Source organism: Melanostigma gelatinosum (assembly GCF_949748355.1).
Source record: "Melanostigma gelatinosum genome assembly, chromosome: 11".
Taxonomy (NCBI): Eukaryota; Metazoa; Chordata; class Actinopteri; order Perciformes; family Zoarcidae; genus Melanostigma; species Melanostigma gelatinosum.
In genome coordinates this window covers 4,205,440-4,218,167 of record NC_136644.1, presented here as the reverse complement: position 1 = coordinate 4,218,167, position 12,728 = coordinate 4,205,440, and the positions used below count along the sequence as shown (strand labels likewise).

At 42.5% G+C, this 12,728-nt stretch overlaps 1 protein-coding gene, 1 long non-coding RNA gene and 1 pseudogene across 3 annotated transcripts; 1 reads left to right on the top strand and 2 right to left on the bottom strand.

Annotated features, from left to right (window-relative positions):
* Nucleotides 1–702: 702 nt before the first annotated feature.
* Nucleotides 703–3,453, bottom strand: LOC306784231 (glycerophosphodiester phosphodiesterase 1-like). Its single transcript, XM_079278112.1, has 6 exons — nt 3,191–3,453; nt 2,517–2,692; nt 1,901–2,006; nt 1,400–1,492; nt 1,063–1,274; nt 703–937 (listed from the first exon to the last, which is right to left on the bottom strand). Exons 1-6 carry the CDS (start codon nt 3,446–3,448, stop codon nt 790–792), a joined length of 993 nt encoding a protein of 330 aa, XP_079134238.1. The 5' UTR covers nt 3,449–3,453; the 3' UTR covers nt 703–789.
* Nucleotides 3,454–5,559: 2,106 nt separating this feature from the next.
* On the top strand, nt 5,560–7,200 carry LOC306784176 (transmembrane protein 186-like; annotated as a pseudogene). The gene is made up of 2 exons: nt 5,560–5,664; nt 6,419–7,200. The product of its transcript is annotated as a transmembrane protein 186-like (transcript).
* Nucleotides 7,201–8,248: 1,048 nt separating this feature from the next.
* On the bottom strand, nt 8,249–10,266 carry LOC306784576. The gene is made up of 5 exons (XR_013772366.1): nt 10,144–10,266; nt 9,439–10,019; nt 9,233–9,340; nt 8,940–9,001; nt 8,249–8,848 (listed from the first exon to the last, which is right to left on the bottom strand). It is a non-coding gene; the product is annotated as an uncharacterized lncRNA (long non-coding RNA).
* Nucleotides 10,267–12,728: the final 2,462 nt, after the last annotated feature.

The window sequence follows — 12,728 nt, the reverse complement described above, 5'->3', positions numbered from 1 at the left end:
ACACACTCTGCTAGTCAATATAAATCTGCTGTCCTGAGTCTGTATTTGGGTCCTTGAACACGCCACATCATGTAGCCTTGACAGACCTGGTCACAGCGCTAGCACTCCAATAACAGCTGATTCCTCCACAGAAATGCAGACTTTTACTGCACTGTAAAAGTCTGCGGAGGAATCAGCTGTTATTGGAGCGTCATCAGCCCTATTACAGAAAAATTCAGTTTTCTTCTAAAAATTTCCGGGTGCGGCCTATATACCGGTGCGGCTTATAGTCCGAAAAGTACGGCACTTGATATCACATCAAGTGCTGGGGCCACAGTCCTCAACCAGGCTGTCTGTGATATAGTTGCCGTGGAGAATAACAGCTGATTCCTCCACAGAAATGCAGACTTTTACTGCACTGTAAAAGTCTGCGGAGGAATCAGCTGTTATTGGAGCGTCATCAGCCCTATTACGGAAAAATTCAGTTTTCTTCTAAAAATTTGCGGGTGCGGCCTATATACCGGTGCGGCTTATAGTCCGAAAAGTACGGCACTTGATATCACATCAAGTGCTGGGGCCACAGTCCTCAACCAGGCTGTCTGTGATATAGTTGCTGTGGAGAATAACAGCTGATTCCTCCACAGAAATGCAGACTTTTACTGCACTGTAAAAGTCTGCGGAGGAATCAGCTGTTATTGGAGCGTCATCAGCCCTATTACGGAAAAATTCAGTTTTCTTCTAAAAATTTGCGGGTGCGGCCTATATACCGGTGCGGCTTATAGTCCGAAAAGTACGGCACTTGATATCACATCAAGTGCTGGGGCCACAGTCCTCAACCAGGCTGTCTGTGATATAGTTGCCGTGGAGCACGTAGTGGATATAGTCTTTCTCCACTTTTGTATTGACGGTCCAGGCAACCACCTCCACCCCCCTCTGTGCCCAGTACAGAGCATAGTCCCTGCAGACAGGAAACAGACACACAGACACACACAGTTACTCTCATTCTAGTAAGTCTCAGTCTTCTAGTTACGATGACAGAATGCAATGTTAATGTGACGGTTGGTCTCGGCTGCGGAAACTTACGGCGAGACAAAGGTTTTCTCTATCAGGAAGGCTGAGATGCCACAGAGCTTCCACAGCACGTGATGGTGCGCCCAGTCCAACGCCACGTCCAGGAGCGTCATCCAAAGGTGCTTCCATGGGGATGAGAAACGAGCGGCACCGTCTCCGAACCGACTCAGGCTCCACGGCCGGTGGGTCAATGCCGTGACCACGTCTGGGTCGCTCTGCCTCATCTGGGCCGGAAGTGCAACAGAGCAAGAGATAAGAAGACGGCGAATGTCAGCAATATGATAAACACAACAGCAGTGCAATACATGACAGCTACAGTTTACTGCTGAGCAGACACTCGCTCTCTTACCCTGTAGATGACTTTTGGCTCAAAGGAGCAGACGATGCTGGTGTTGTAGAGGACTGGATACTTTTTATACATTTCTTTTAGGGCTGCAGCGGCCTGGGAGGTGAAGAGAAACACACGGTTATTGTAGGACAGTCGACTGTTTAGAGTTGTGTCTGAGGCTTTAGATCATTGTGTGTGTGTGTGTGTGTGTGTTCCTGTGCACATTGTGTGTGTGTGTGTGTGTGTGTGTGTGTTGGTGGTAACTAGCAGCTGTGGACCTCGACAAATGCAGCTCTGCCTTCCTTAATCCCCTAAAATGTGCTGAGTAATGAAAGCCCATTTATTCAATATTTGCTTAAAGATCACTGTGTATTAGAGCTAAAAACTATCTTTGGAACACGATAATCTTGTTCTCGTCATTATGCAATGCTGACTAGGCACAAATCAATTGCATCAACTCGTACGACAGACGGAATGCAAACAAACAAACAAACTCTTGTTTGTTTGTTTTGTTGGCTGTACCTCATCTGGATGACCTTTGACATCAAAGTAGATGGTGTGCTGCAGTTTGATGCACTCCTCCACCGCCTGCTCCAGAGTTGGTATCTTCTCTCCAGCAAACTTGTCCCTGGTGAACGAGGACACATTACATTACATTACAGTCATTTAGCAGACGCTTTTATCCAAAGCGACTTACAATTCAGAGTCTATCACATTTCTACACCGTAGGCACAGCTACGGGAGCGATTTTGGGGTTAAGTGTCTTGCTCAAGGACACATCGACATGCGACTAGCAGAGCCGGAGCCGGGGTTTGAACCTCTGATTGAAAGGCGGCCCTGCTAACCACTTAGCCACAGTCGCCAAATGTGCCAGTGCTTTTCAAACAGATGCACCGTTTACATGGGAAACACGACACTTAACTTTTCTGGACGTGGATTATGATGCAATGCACCCGACAAAACAATGATTAATAGATTGCATGCAGCTTCTTATCGAAACAACATGACTGCCTGCAAAAACCGGTGACGGTATAATCTTAAATCTAAAAGCATCAGCTGCAAAAATGACATGAAAAGTTAAATGTCTGCATGCTTGTTCTGTGAATCCCAAGCTATATTTTTCTGATAACTGTCTTACCTGAGTCGATGTTTAGCCGCTGCGTCCAGTTTAACCAAATCGGCCAGTCTCATCTGGCTGATTGCTCCCGACCCGTTGGTGGTCCGGTCCACAGTATCATCATGCATTAGCATTGGGACACCGTCTGCCGAGAACTCCAGGTCCATCTCCACGCCTGTCGCCCCATTCTTACTGGACTAGAGAAGAACACGTAAAAGCAAAGGGGTCAGAATTTTGAGAATTATGAAGTTTATTCTTTTAACCCTGGTGTTGTCCTGGGGTCATTTTTGACCCCAGAGGACGTTTAAGGTCTCGAAATAAATGAGAAATCATATTTTTGGTTTAATATTGAATGACTTTTCCTAATTTAATGGGGACAACTGGGTAAACACAAATTCAACATGTTGATATGTAAAGTGATATTTAATTAACAGTCATTACTTGAAACTGTTCAAAAGACAATTCTGTTAGAATGTAACTTATTTACATTATATTAGAATGTGACGTCTTTACATTATATTAGAATGTGACGTCTTTACATTCTATTAGAATGTAACTTATTTACATTCTCTATACAATGTAAATAAGCTACAGTGTATAGAATGATTCGATTCAAGTTATTCCTTTTTAAATGTTTTAGTCACCACTAATAAACACACGGTAGGACACCCAAATCTCTTCCACACTTCTCTTACCTCCTGGATGGCTACGATTGTGTTCTCCGGGGCGTCGTGCCCACCGCACCGGTGAGCGACCACCGACACATTGCCGGAGCCCAGCGGGTGCAGCATCTGCAGGGCTCGGCTGGTTGGTACCTGGGCGAAGCTGAACATGGTCATAAAGAGGTAGAGCGAGGCGGTGAGGGCAGTTGCCCACACCGGGCTGAGGGTCCCCAGCAGGACCAGCACGAAGGCGACCAAGTATAGGGTTACGTATTTTCCTAGCTGCAGCATTGTTGTTCTCTTTCGTCTTTCTGACTCGAGTGTAGTAATGCGACCTTTCGTGTCGAGGCTTCGTAGCTTGTGTTGAGTAGTCCAGGACGACTGTTGCCACGCGCGGTTCGAAGTCTCGTTCGAAGTCTCGTTCGAAGCCTCGTTCGAAGCCTCGTTCGAAGCCATACCACGTGACTGATTCATGAAATGGTTCACGGGTTTGGCGTAGCACCTTAAACATTTACAAAATGTGCCATTTGAAGATACAAATTCAGTTCACAGTTGCATCGTAAAATATCTTAATTGACCCATCAGTCAGGTATTATTAACTTCCAGCAACCCTCAAATCAAAGAATAAAGACACTTTACGCACAATTTAGGTGTATTTTCCCTTTAACTCAGGAAATGCAGGATGCAGCATGTTTTATACTTGATGTGAATATCATTAATTTCATCTCATTTCATTATGCAATAGGTCTACTTTGTTGGCATCTCATTCTGAAAACCGGATGTTAGTCTGTAGAAAACCGGAAGTTGTCTCACGTTAATCTTTCCGCTAACTTTGCAATAGTCCTTCGCTCGCTCCCGATCTGTGCCTTTTGAATGAGTTTACCGTGTATTTCAGCATATAGGTGCACTACAATTGAAGTGTCTGCTGAGTTGACCACAGTGAGATAAGGTCATGCTCCGCCTTGCTAGAGTGAACACGTCGGTTACTCAAACGGATGAATAAAACACGTAACGATAGCACCGGGAGAAACCCTGCAACTGGTCTGTCAGTAACGATACGCGAGAAACGGGAACACCGCGTTCACGTTAAAGCGGATATGACAACTCTGCCGCAAGTTACGTGTCTCTTCCGCAAACTGCGTTACTATTAAAGCAGAATTGACAGTTTTCGGATTCTTAAGATCTCTATTAAATGTATTTTACTCTGAAGTGATAGTTTACAATTTACCCGTAAGAGGGCACACAAAACACAAAAACGCCTATGGAGTGGTCTCACCGACGTCACGATCTCCTTAGTTACGAGGTCGGTCGGCCATGTTGGAGTACATACAGATCCTACATGGCGGCGCGTAAACAAGGAAGTGCGGCGAAAATACAATACTTTGAATCACTGGATAGTGCATCAAAGGTTCGCTACCTGGCCAAATTGAAGGTTATTGGTAACTTGGATCCCTATACGATGAGTGCAGATCGTTTCAGTGCCGATCCTACTTATCTTCCATCGGTAAACTACGCCAACATCTACACGTATCTCGTGAACACCCCCAGTCCTTACACAAAAGACGAGCTGGAGTGCTACAAAGGGCTCGACGCTTATAATCAGTTTGTCAGTGGATGGGTCCGAGACGTCAAAGCAACAGTCGTCGACAATTCTCATCTCGTCATTGGAAGAGTAAATATATACAGATCTGGTCCGATATTTAGCAATATTCAATGTTTACTCAGCGCAAACAGACACGTGTGTTTGTTTACATTGTACGTGCACGTCATTGTGTGCGTGTGTGTAGGAATTCACTTTCAACTAACTCCTAACTTCATCCCCCCCCACACATATATATATATATATACATATATATATATATATATATGATCTGACGTTAAACTCGTATCAAGCAATGCTGAGGCTGCATCTCTGTGTTTCGCCTGTTGTACACGCTCCACACGTCTCTGGTACCGACTGCTGTCACGGGCCGATGAAGCTTCGGTAACCTTCTCATGTCAAAGTTTAATTTATATTTCCTTTATTAAATACTGTTCACAAACGAATTTGTATATAAAATCACGTACCACTTATAAAGTGATCCGCACATACTCTAGTGTACGCCAAATTCCATTCCTTTATATCTCGAGAGATGCGTGACAGCCATTTCTGGCGACGTCGCTTGGATAGCTCCTTCGTGTCATTTCCTTGATGTGTAATGACCGCTGGCAAACGAACGAATGATTTATTGTCTATCAGCTCTGCTGCCACAACCAAAGACAGCACAAAAGTTCACCACCGATAGGTTATGCGACTCAGCCGTGCATGCCAGTGGCTTTGTGTGTACTCCAACATGGCCGACAGCTAAACTGTGACGTCACACGAGACCACTCCATTGAGTACATCCGGGTCAGAGTGTTTCCGTAACGTTAGCTTACAGTTTGCATTTGGTATATCTCCAATGTCTTAAAAGAAGAATCGCGTTTCTATGTTTCCTTCTCTTCCATTAAGCCCATCGTCGGTCATGGTGAGCCTCTTTCTCTCATAACGTCTTATATTACTTTCATTGTTTTGCAAGAGATCAGGAAAATGAATGACAAAGTTGGTGGTAGGTGTCGATGCTTGTTAAAAAATACTTACGTCAATAAATCCTTTAATAAACGCTCTGTTGTCCGTCTTATATTTGCATCATATATCGTTATTAATCTCATGTCAAGTCGATTTGAGACCTGTCTGTGCATCCATACAGCCTGTGAGTTCAACATATGAGCTCAAACACCGCGTACAGATGACTGTAAATTAAGTTAAACTCGCATACCGGAATTGGAAAGTCGCGATACACCGGCACAAAACTGCAACCGCAGCACAATGATGACGCTCATTAGGGTGGCCAAAGTAACAGGAACACCTGTATAATGAAATGCAATCAAATAGCCCTGTTACTAATGTTTGTATTTTGTTCTCTCAACTGTTAGCTGGTGAGTTATATTTGTGTTGCATTACTTTGTACAATTATGTGCAAGGTTGCAACTTATTTTCACTATCAATTAATCTGCTGAATATTAATTGTTTGATCAATAAAATATGCCAGAATATATGAAAAAAAAAAACAATGCCAATCATTGCTTGCATTGTTTTTGTTCACATTTGTCATTCTGAAACCAGTGATGTGTTGCATTTTTGCTTAAAAAATGATATAGATGTATACAATTTTTTGAATCAATTAATGTACGACTCGTTTTGGCTCTTAAGTGTCAAATGCATCTGTTATTTTTCAACAGATGAGGTCAGTGCTGCTGCGCAGGTTTACTTCAAACATCCTGTCCTGTTCCAGAGGATCATGTCGACTTACAGGTCGGATAACGCATGGTGTGCAGCCTCATTCACCAGGTCAGACACCCATCCAGCAGAGCTTCCGCGGACCACTTATACCTAAAATCACAGCCCTGGTCGGATACTCAGACTCTTCCGCAAACAAGTACACGATGATTTACACCCTGCCGCACATTAAGCTCCTCAGAGCTGTGTCCAGGCTGAAACTGCTCCAAACTGCAATCACCGGGGTCATCTTGCCCCCAGTGTACATCCTCTACCTCCAGGGAGACGTCCCCCTCTCTCTTGTCAGCTACGCAACGGGTTTAGCTCTGTTTGCTGCTGTCATGCTGTACACTGCCAGTCACTTCTTCAGGAGGATTGTGGGGATGATGTACCTGGACCCGTCCCAGACCACCCTCAAAGTGTCCCACCTCACCTTCTGGGGCAGGCGCCATGATATCTACCTGCCTGTGTCGGATGTTATGACCATTGGGGACACAGGCGACTCCGTAAACGAGACAATAGTGAAATTTAAGAGATTCAGCAGTCCACAGACGCTCTATTTCGCCACTCATTTTGGACGTGTGTGGTGGACAAACAGGCTTTCGAGAAGGTGTTTGGAACTTAAAAATGATAGTTTGTTTAAATTGTACAGATTGGGACAATAATAGTCAACAGTGAATCATCCTAAAAATACAGTATAACTTGTTATAATGAGAAGGATCTGTTCTCGGTGAAGAATAAGATTATGCAGAAGACTGTCGCCAGTGTAAACTTTGGCTGAGATATGTTAGCAGTCGTCAACCATGAATAACGAGCTAATTCATTACTTAATGAAGCTTGTGGTTGGAAAGTACAGATACATATTTGCAGGCCTGACTGCTAAGTGACTGTTGGCAGTAATGTGTTAAGAGTACTCTGAGTACTTTGGTCTGTAACGGTGTTAATGTGTAGAGGGGGAAAAAAAGTCAAATAAAGTCAAAGTCTTGGTAAAAGTGAGGTTGTCCGAATGTTCTACAAACAGAAATATTAGTGTTGCATCTTAAAATAACTATTTCAAGGTAAGTAATGAAGCACATTTATTTCAAACACTGTTCGTGATTCAGGTGTGAACAGAGACTGATCTACATTACATGTAGAATGGGGCATTTGGTAATAACGTCACAGAGAAGATTTATACTGGATATTCACACTTATATACTTATATACGTGCTTTTTGTGTCATGTAATAGCTTTTACAAAGACGAAAATAAAAACAAACAGTTTCATGATCCATTTGGATACAAGATGATCTCTCTAAAGATCTTTAAGTAGTGGGTCATCGTTTTAGTAGAGTAGTTTTGATGACATAGGTTTTATAGTTAGTTGTCGTGGCCGAGTGGTTAAGGCGATGGACTAGAAATCCATTGGGGTCTCCCCGCGGCAAGCCGTGTATAGTTGGCATACGCTGACAGCCAATGAAATTGCAGCATTTCATATCGCTGGTTTCAGCTCCTGGACGCAGGTTCGAGTCTAACTGGGGCAAAGCCACTCATCAATGACAAAGAGCTATTCATAAATCAAGAAATGTTTATCCAGCTTTACCTTTTACTGATTGTCACTAGATTGTAGTGGCAGATAGATTATCAAGTACTTGACTTATTTTTGGCTATAAACCTATTATATTGTAGTTTTTACTGTTGACTATAATGATTCACGTATTAATGAGACATGTGAACATTAGTGAATGAAATATATTTATTAAACACAACAGGGACAGTGAATATTGAACACAGAGCCAATAATGCAAGGTCACAAATACACAACACAAATATGTTAAACAAATATAATAATGACAAAACACTCCCCTTTTCTCTTACTTTCCCTTTTCAACCTCCCATCTCTTTTTTTCTGTCTCATAAAAAGCAGGTTGTCTGCTTCTCATGCCCTGGTCTTTGTAAAAGGAAAATACTTTACCAGGGCAGTAAATGTATTTCCCTGTTAGTCCAGGGAACACCGTGTGAATGTGAGGACTGTTTGGATCCTGCTTCAGATCCATCTGACAGAATCGACACTTGCGACCTGTGGGCTGGGATTCAGTCCTCTTCCTCTTCGGCTGTCTTCTGCCCTCCACCCTTTTCCTTGTAGCATCCAGTTCCAGCTGAAAGAACGTTGGAGGAGGAAGATCAGAGATGCTGTGGATTCATTCTGGCTGGGGAGGGAGACGCCACAATGACACCATCTTCATGAGGTTGCGCACAGGAAAGGAGCCTGGCCAGAGACCCGTGGATTCCAGCTCTGTCTTCATCCAGATCCTCTGCTGCTGTGAACAGGTCCACTGGCTGACTTCATGCTCGTAGCCAGGGAGCTGTGGAGGAGGACGGTGGGGACAGCTAACGGCCTGGGTGATGGCTCACCTAGTCAGACAAGAATAAACGGAGCAAATGAGTACGATTCTGGTTGCGTCTTGATTTAATCTTTTGACATGAAAAACATTCTCACACTAACTTTTATCTCTCTGTGCTGGTGACAGTTGAGCGTCTCAGGAGAAATCAGGGGGGCCTCTGACACTACAGAGAATATTAAACATGTTGTCATTATTATTGACAGTAAGATGAAGCAAGGATGTAACATGACATCTACACTGTAGTCTGTGAAACTCAGCAAGCTGGACACTGGAGTGCTGCCTACCTATTGTCTGAATACAGTGCAGCAGCAACTGTATAGAATTAACAACAGTTTTGATGAACACTACATGTAGTATATTTTTAAGATGCAAATACAGGTCAAATAACACACACCAGGGACTGTGACAGTCGCCTCTGTTGCTGGACGACCCGCTCCTTCTGGCAGCAGACACGTGAGCTCCTGAGGAACAGGCACTGGTCTCCTTACAGTTACAGCGGCGGCTGCAAGGTGAGAAGGATCACAAAACATAATCGACGGTTTATAACAGATATGAGCACAGTGAATATGACAGATGTGTTTAAATGTTGGATGTATTTACCATCTACTTGTGAACCCTTCAGATGAGTTGGTGCAGCCAGTGTAGCAGATGGTTCTACAATGGAAAACACCTTGTCAGTAATTTATATTTTGACAATATACAAACACAACTGTTAGTATCGTTACTTCACCTTTCTCAGCCGTATCCAATGACAGACTGTTTCTCACATTAATATATAAAGAATATACTTCATTCATACACGTGTGTTTGTCTTTCAATGGGTTAATATTCAGTGGCCAGTCATTGTGATGTAACCTAGGCAGGTGAAGCAACATGGCACACTTCAAACACATGCATTCAGGTGTTAGTAACACAGCAGTTTCATACATACATATTGTTTCCTTTTATCCATATAAGAAAACAAAGAGTGATACGTACCCTCATCATGACTGGTATCAATTCATAGTCACAAGGACAACAAGCAGAACACATAAACATGAGACAGAACGGTTCAATGCTTCATGTGGGATAAGAAGTCATGGTCCCATGCTTGTCTGTTGATGGCAGAACGTTTTTGGTGAAAAACCTCTTTCTGTTCCCGGAGCCTGTTGTTGTCTGGCTGTTTGATGATGCAGAAACAGCTGGTAAACAAACAAAAAACATATCATATACACTGAATAGAATACACGATTAATAGCAAAGCGGCTGAACTGTAACTGATTTTAAATCTTCAGGTGGTAGAAATGAAAGACATCAAATGTTTACTCTCAGCTCTGCACGTGTGGCTTTGAAGGAGATACTCAGCATCCCTCTCTCCAGCTCTTCATCTTCATCCATCACTGAGATGCAAACAGACGAGAATTAGAACTTCATTAAATTAATATCTTCTTGCACTTCTTGTACATAAACATTATTTTAACAGTGATGGAGAAAGTCTACACATCTTGTACTTCAGTAAAAAAATATGTATTAATACCACCACATGGTGTAAATACTCTTTAAGTGAAAGTCCTGCATTCAAATCTTACTTACTCAAAGTCTGACTTCAGTAAAAGTACAAAAAAGCATGTGTTCATCACTTTAATGACTTTATATACTGCTGGTAGTTTAATCTGTAATAACACATCATTTATTAGTTGAGTATATTTCGTCTGATATCCTGAATCTGCCAAGTAACTAACGTTAGTAACTAATGCTGTCAAACACACGTGGAGCAGTTAATGTACATAACTATGAACTACATGCATTAATGACGATACGTGACGTGATACAACGGAGACGTGCATGTTTATTTAACGTTAACGTGATTCACATGAACCACCGGGTCCGGTCACAGCTTGTTGTTCTTTTGTTACGTGTCCGTAAAGTAACAGAGTATATCTTACGTTCACCACAACCTCAACCGGCCGCTGCTCAGCCTCTGTGTTCACTGACATGCGTAGTAAACGCAAACTCATTTTATTTGAATGCACGTTCGTGTTAACTTGTGATACTTTTGGTCACAAAAACGCATCAAAGTCGGACATGAATTAACCGATATGAACCGTTAACGGCTCCAGATTACGTTACGTTGTAAGGTAACGAACTCATACAGTCAGAAGTCCGACTTCGACACAATATAACACCAAAAAAAACACAACTAACTTTATCTTTGAAGCTTTCAAGTGAATGTCAGACAGCCCAGACTAATTGTCATGACATTTTAATTCATTGTTATTCATCTTAATGACTTACCGTTCAACGTAGTGTCCACCCAGCGAATAGATCCGGAAAATGCGGGCTGTCGATGCTCTTTCCAGGCTCCGAGTGACTGACAAACACCGGAGAAAATCTTTCTCTCGCAAAACGGCACCACAGCGCTGCTGGTGCTGGTGGCCAAAGATATATTACATCCGTACTGGTTTAGGACTACCATTGAAAATGAATGGGAAACGGTTTAGGGAGTTTTAGCTAAAGAATCCCCGGGTGCCGCGCGCGCGCAGGTTCGAATCCTGCCGACAACGAATTACCTTTAGCGCAATTAGAAGGTTACCGTAACATTCATTTTCCAGTTGTAAATGTTTTTTGTTGTTGTCGAAGTTATGATGAATAAATTGATTTTATTATCGATACCCTGCAACCCTTTTTATAGATGGCAAGTGGTCAAACATTCATCTTTCTGTTGAAGACATTGCTAAAAAATACGAGGCAGATTTGATGATGGAGGATTTCCAGGATTCGTCATGCAGCTGCAAGCTTTGCCGATATACGTGTTTTACTTTCAGATGATGTTTTTTGGATTATTATTAATGCTGCATTCATGTACATCTTGCATTCTACTGCTGTAGATGCTTCAGTCTGTGCTAATCTTAACTACTTTAATATGCAGTTTAGATAGATCCTTCCCTGGTAGCCGTTTTAGTTTAGCGCTGTCCTTTTTTGCAATGAATTGATTGTGGTTATCACTCGACACTACGAAAACAATTAAAGTCACATTGTTTCTAAATTCATGAAATTGACTCTGTGTGCAATGGGTTTTTTAACAACCAGACCACATTCATGGAAAAACAAAGGAGTTATAAACCCAAAATCGAATGTGTTTTATAAATGTCCACATGGTGGTGCTATCCCATCAAAGATCACTTGTTCACGGTCTGACAAATGTCATTGAAGTCTAATTATTTTTTGAGAAATCCTGGTAAGACAGACAAACAAACAGTGACTAAATCCAAACGAGGTCTGTAAACTACAAGTAGCCTACAGATCGGATCTAACAGGAAGTACCTTTTTCTTTGACTTCCTGTTCATTCTTTGATGGAGGCTGAAAATGTCCGACTTGACCGCATTTTTTGTCAACGCCCCCTGTTGCTGCGCCTGCTCTCCTCTACTTTCCAGGCGAGGCGCAGTTCATCTTGAACGAGCCGAGTTACACAAACACACATGACTGGATGAGATGCAAGATGAGGAGGAGCTTGTTGATGGCAGAGAGGAACCCCGAGAGGGAATTATCGTCCTGTGAATGACTTACTGTTTTCACCTGTAACATTGTTAAGACTATACTTTCAGGGATCATTTCTATAGTTTTAGACTTGAGAAATGTGTTTCTAGATTGTTTGGTCTCGCTAACCACGATGATGAGATGTGATATTTCCCACTGGGCGCCAAGCGGGCACAGAGCAGTGATTCAGTTCACACGCTTTCTGCCATTGATGACCGTTCTTTACTTCCTTGTGGAGTTAAGAGGTGGGGAATATGGGCAGAGTGGCTATGGTATTTTCTGTGTAATTGTAATATTTAATTCTAGATTGTTGGCTGTTAGTCTCATGTTGTGCAACAAAGGTTTAATCTAAAAACATATCTTGTGTGGTTGA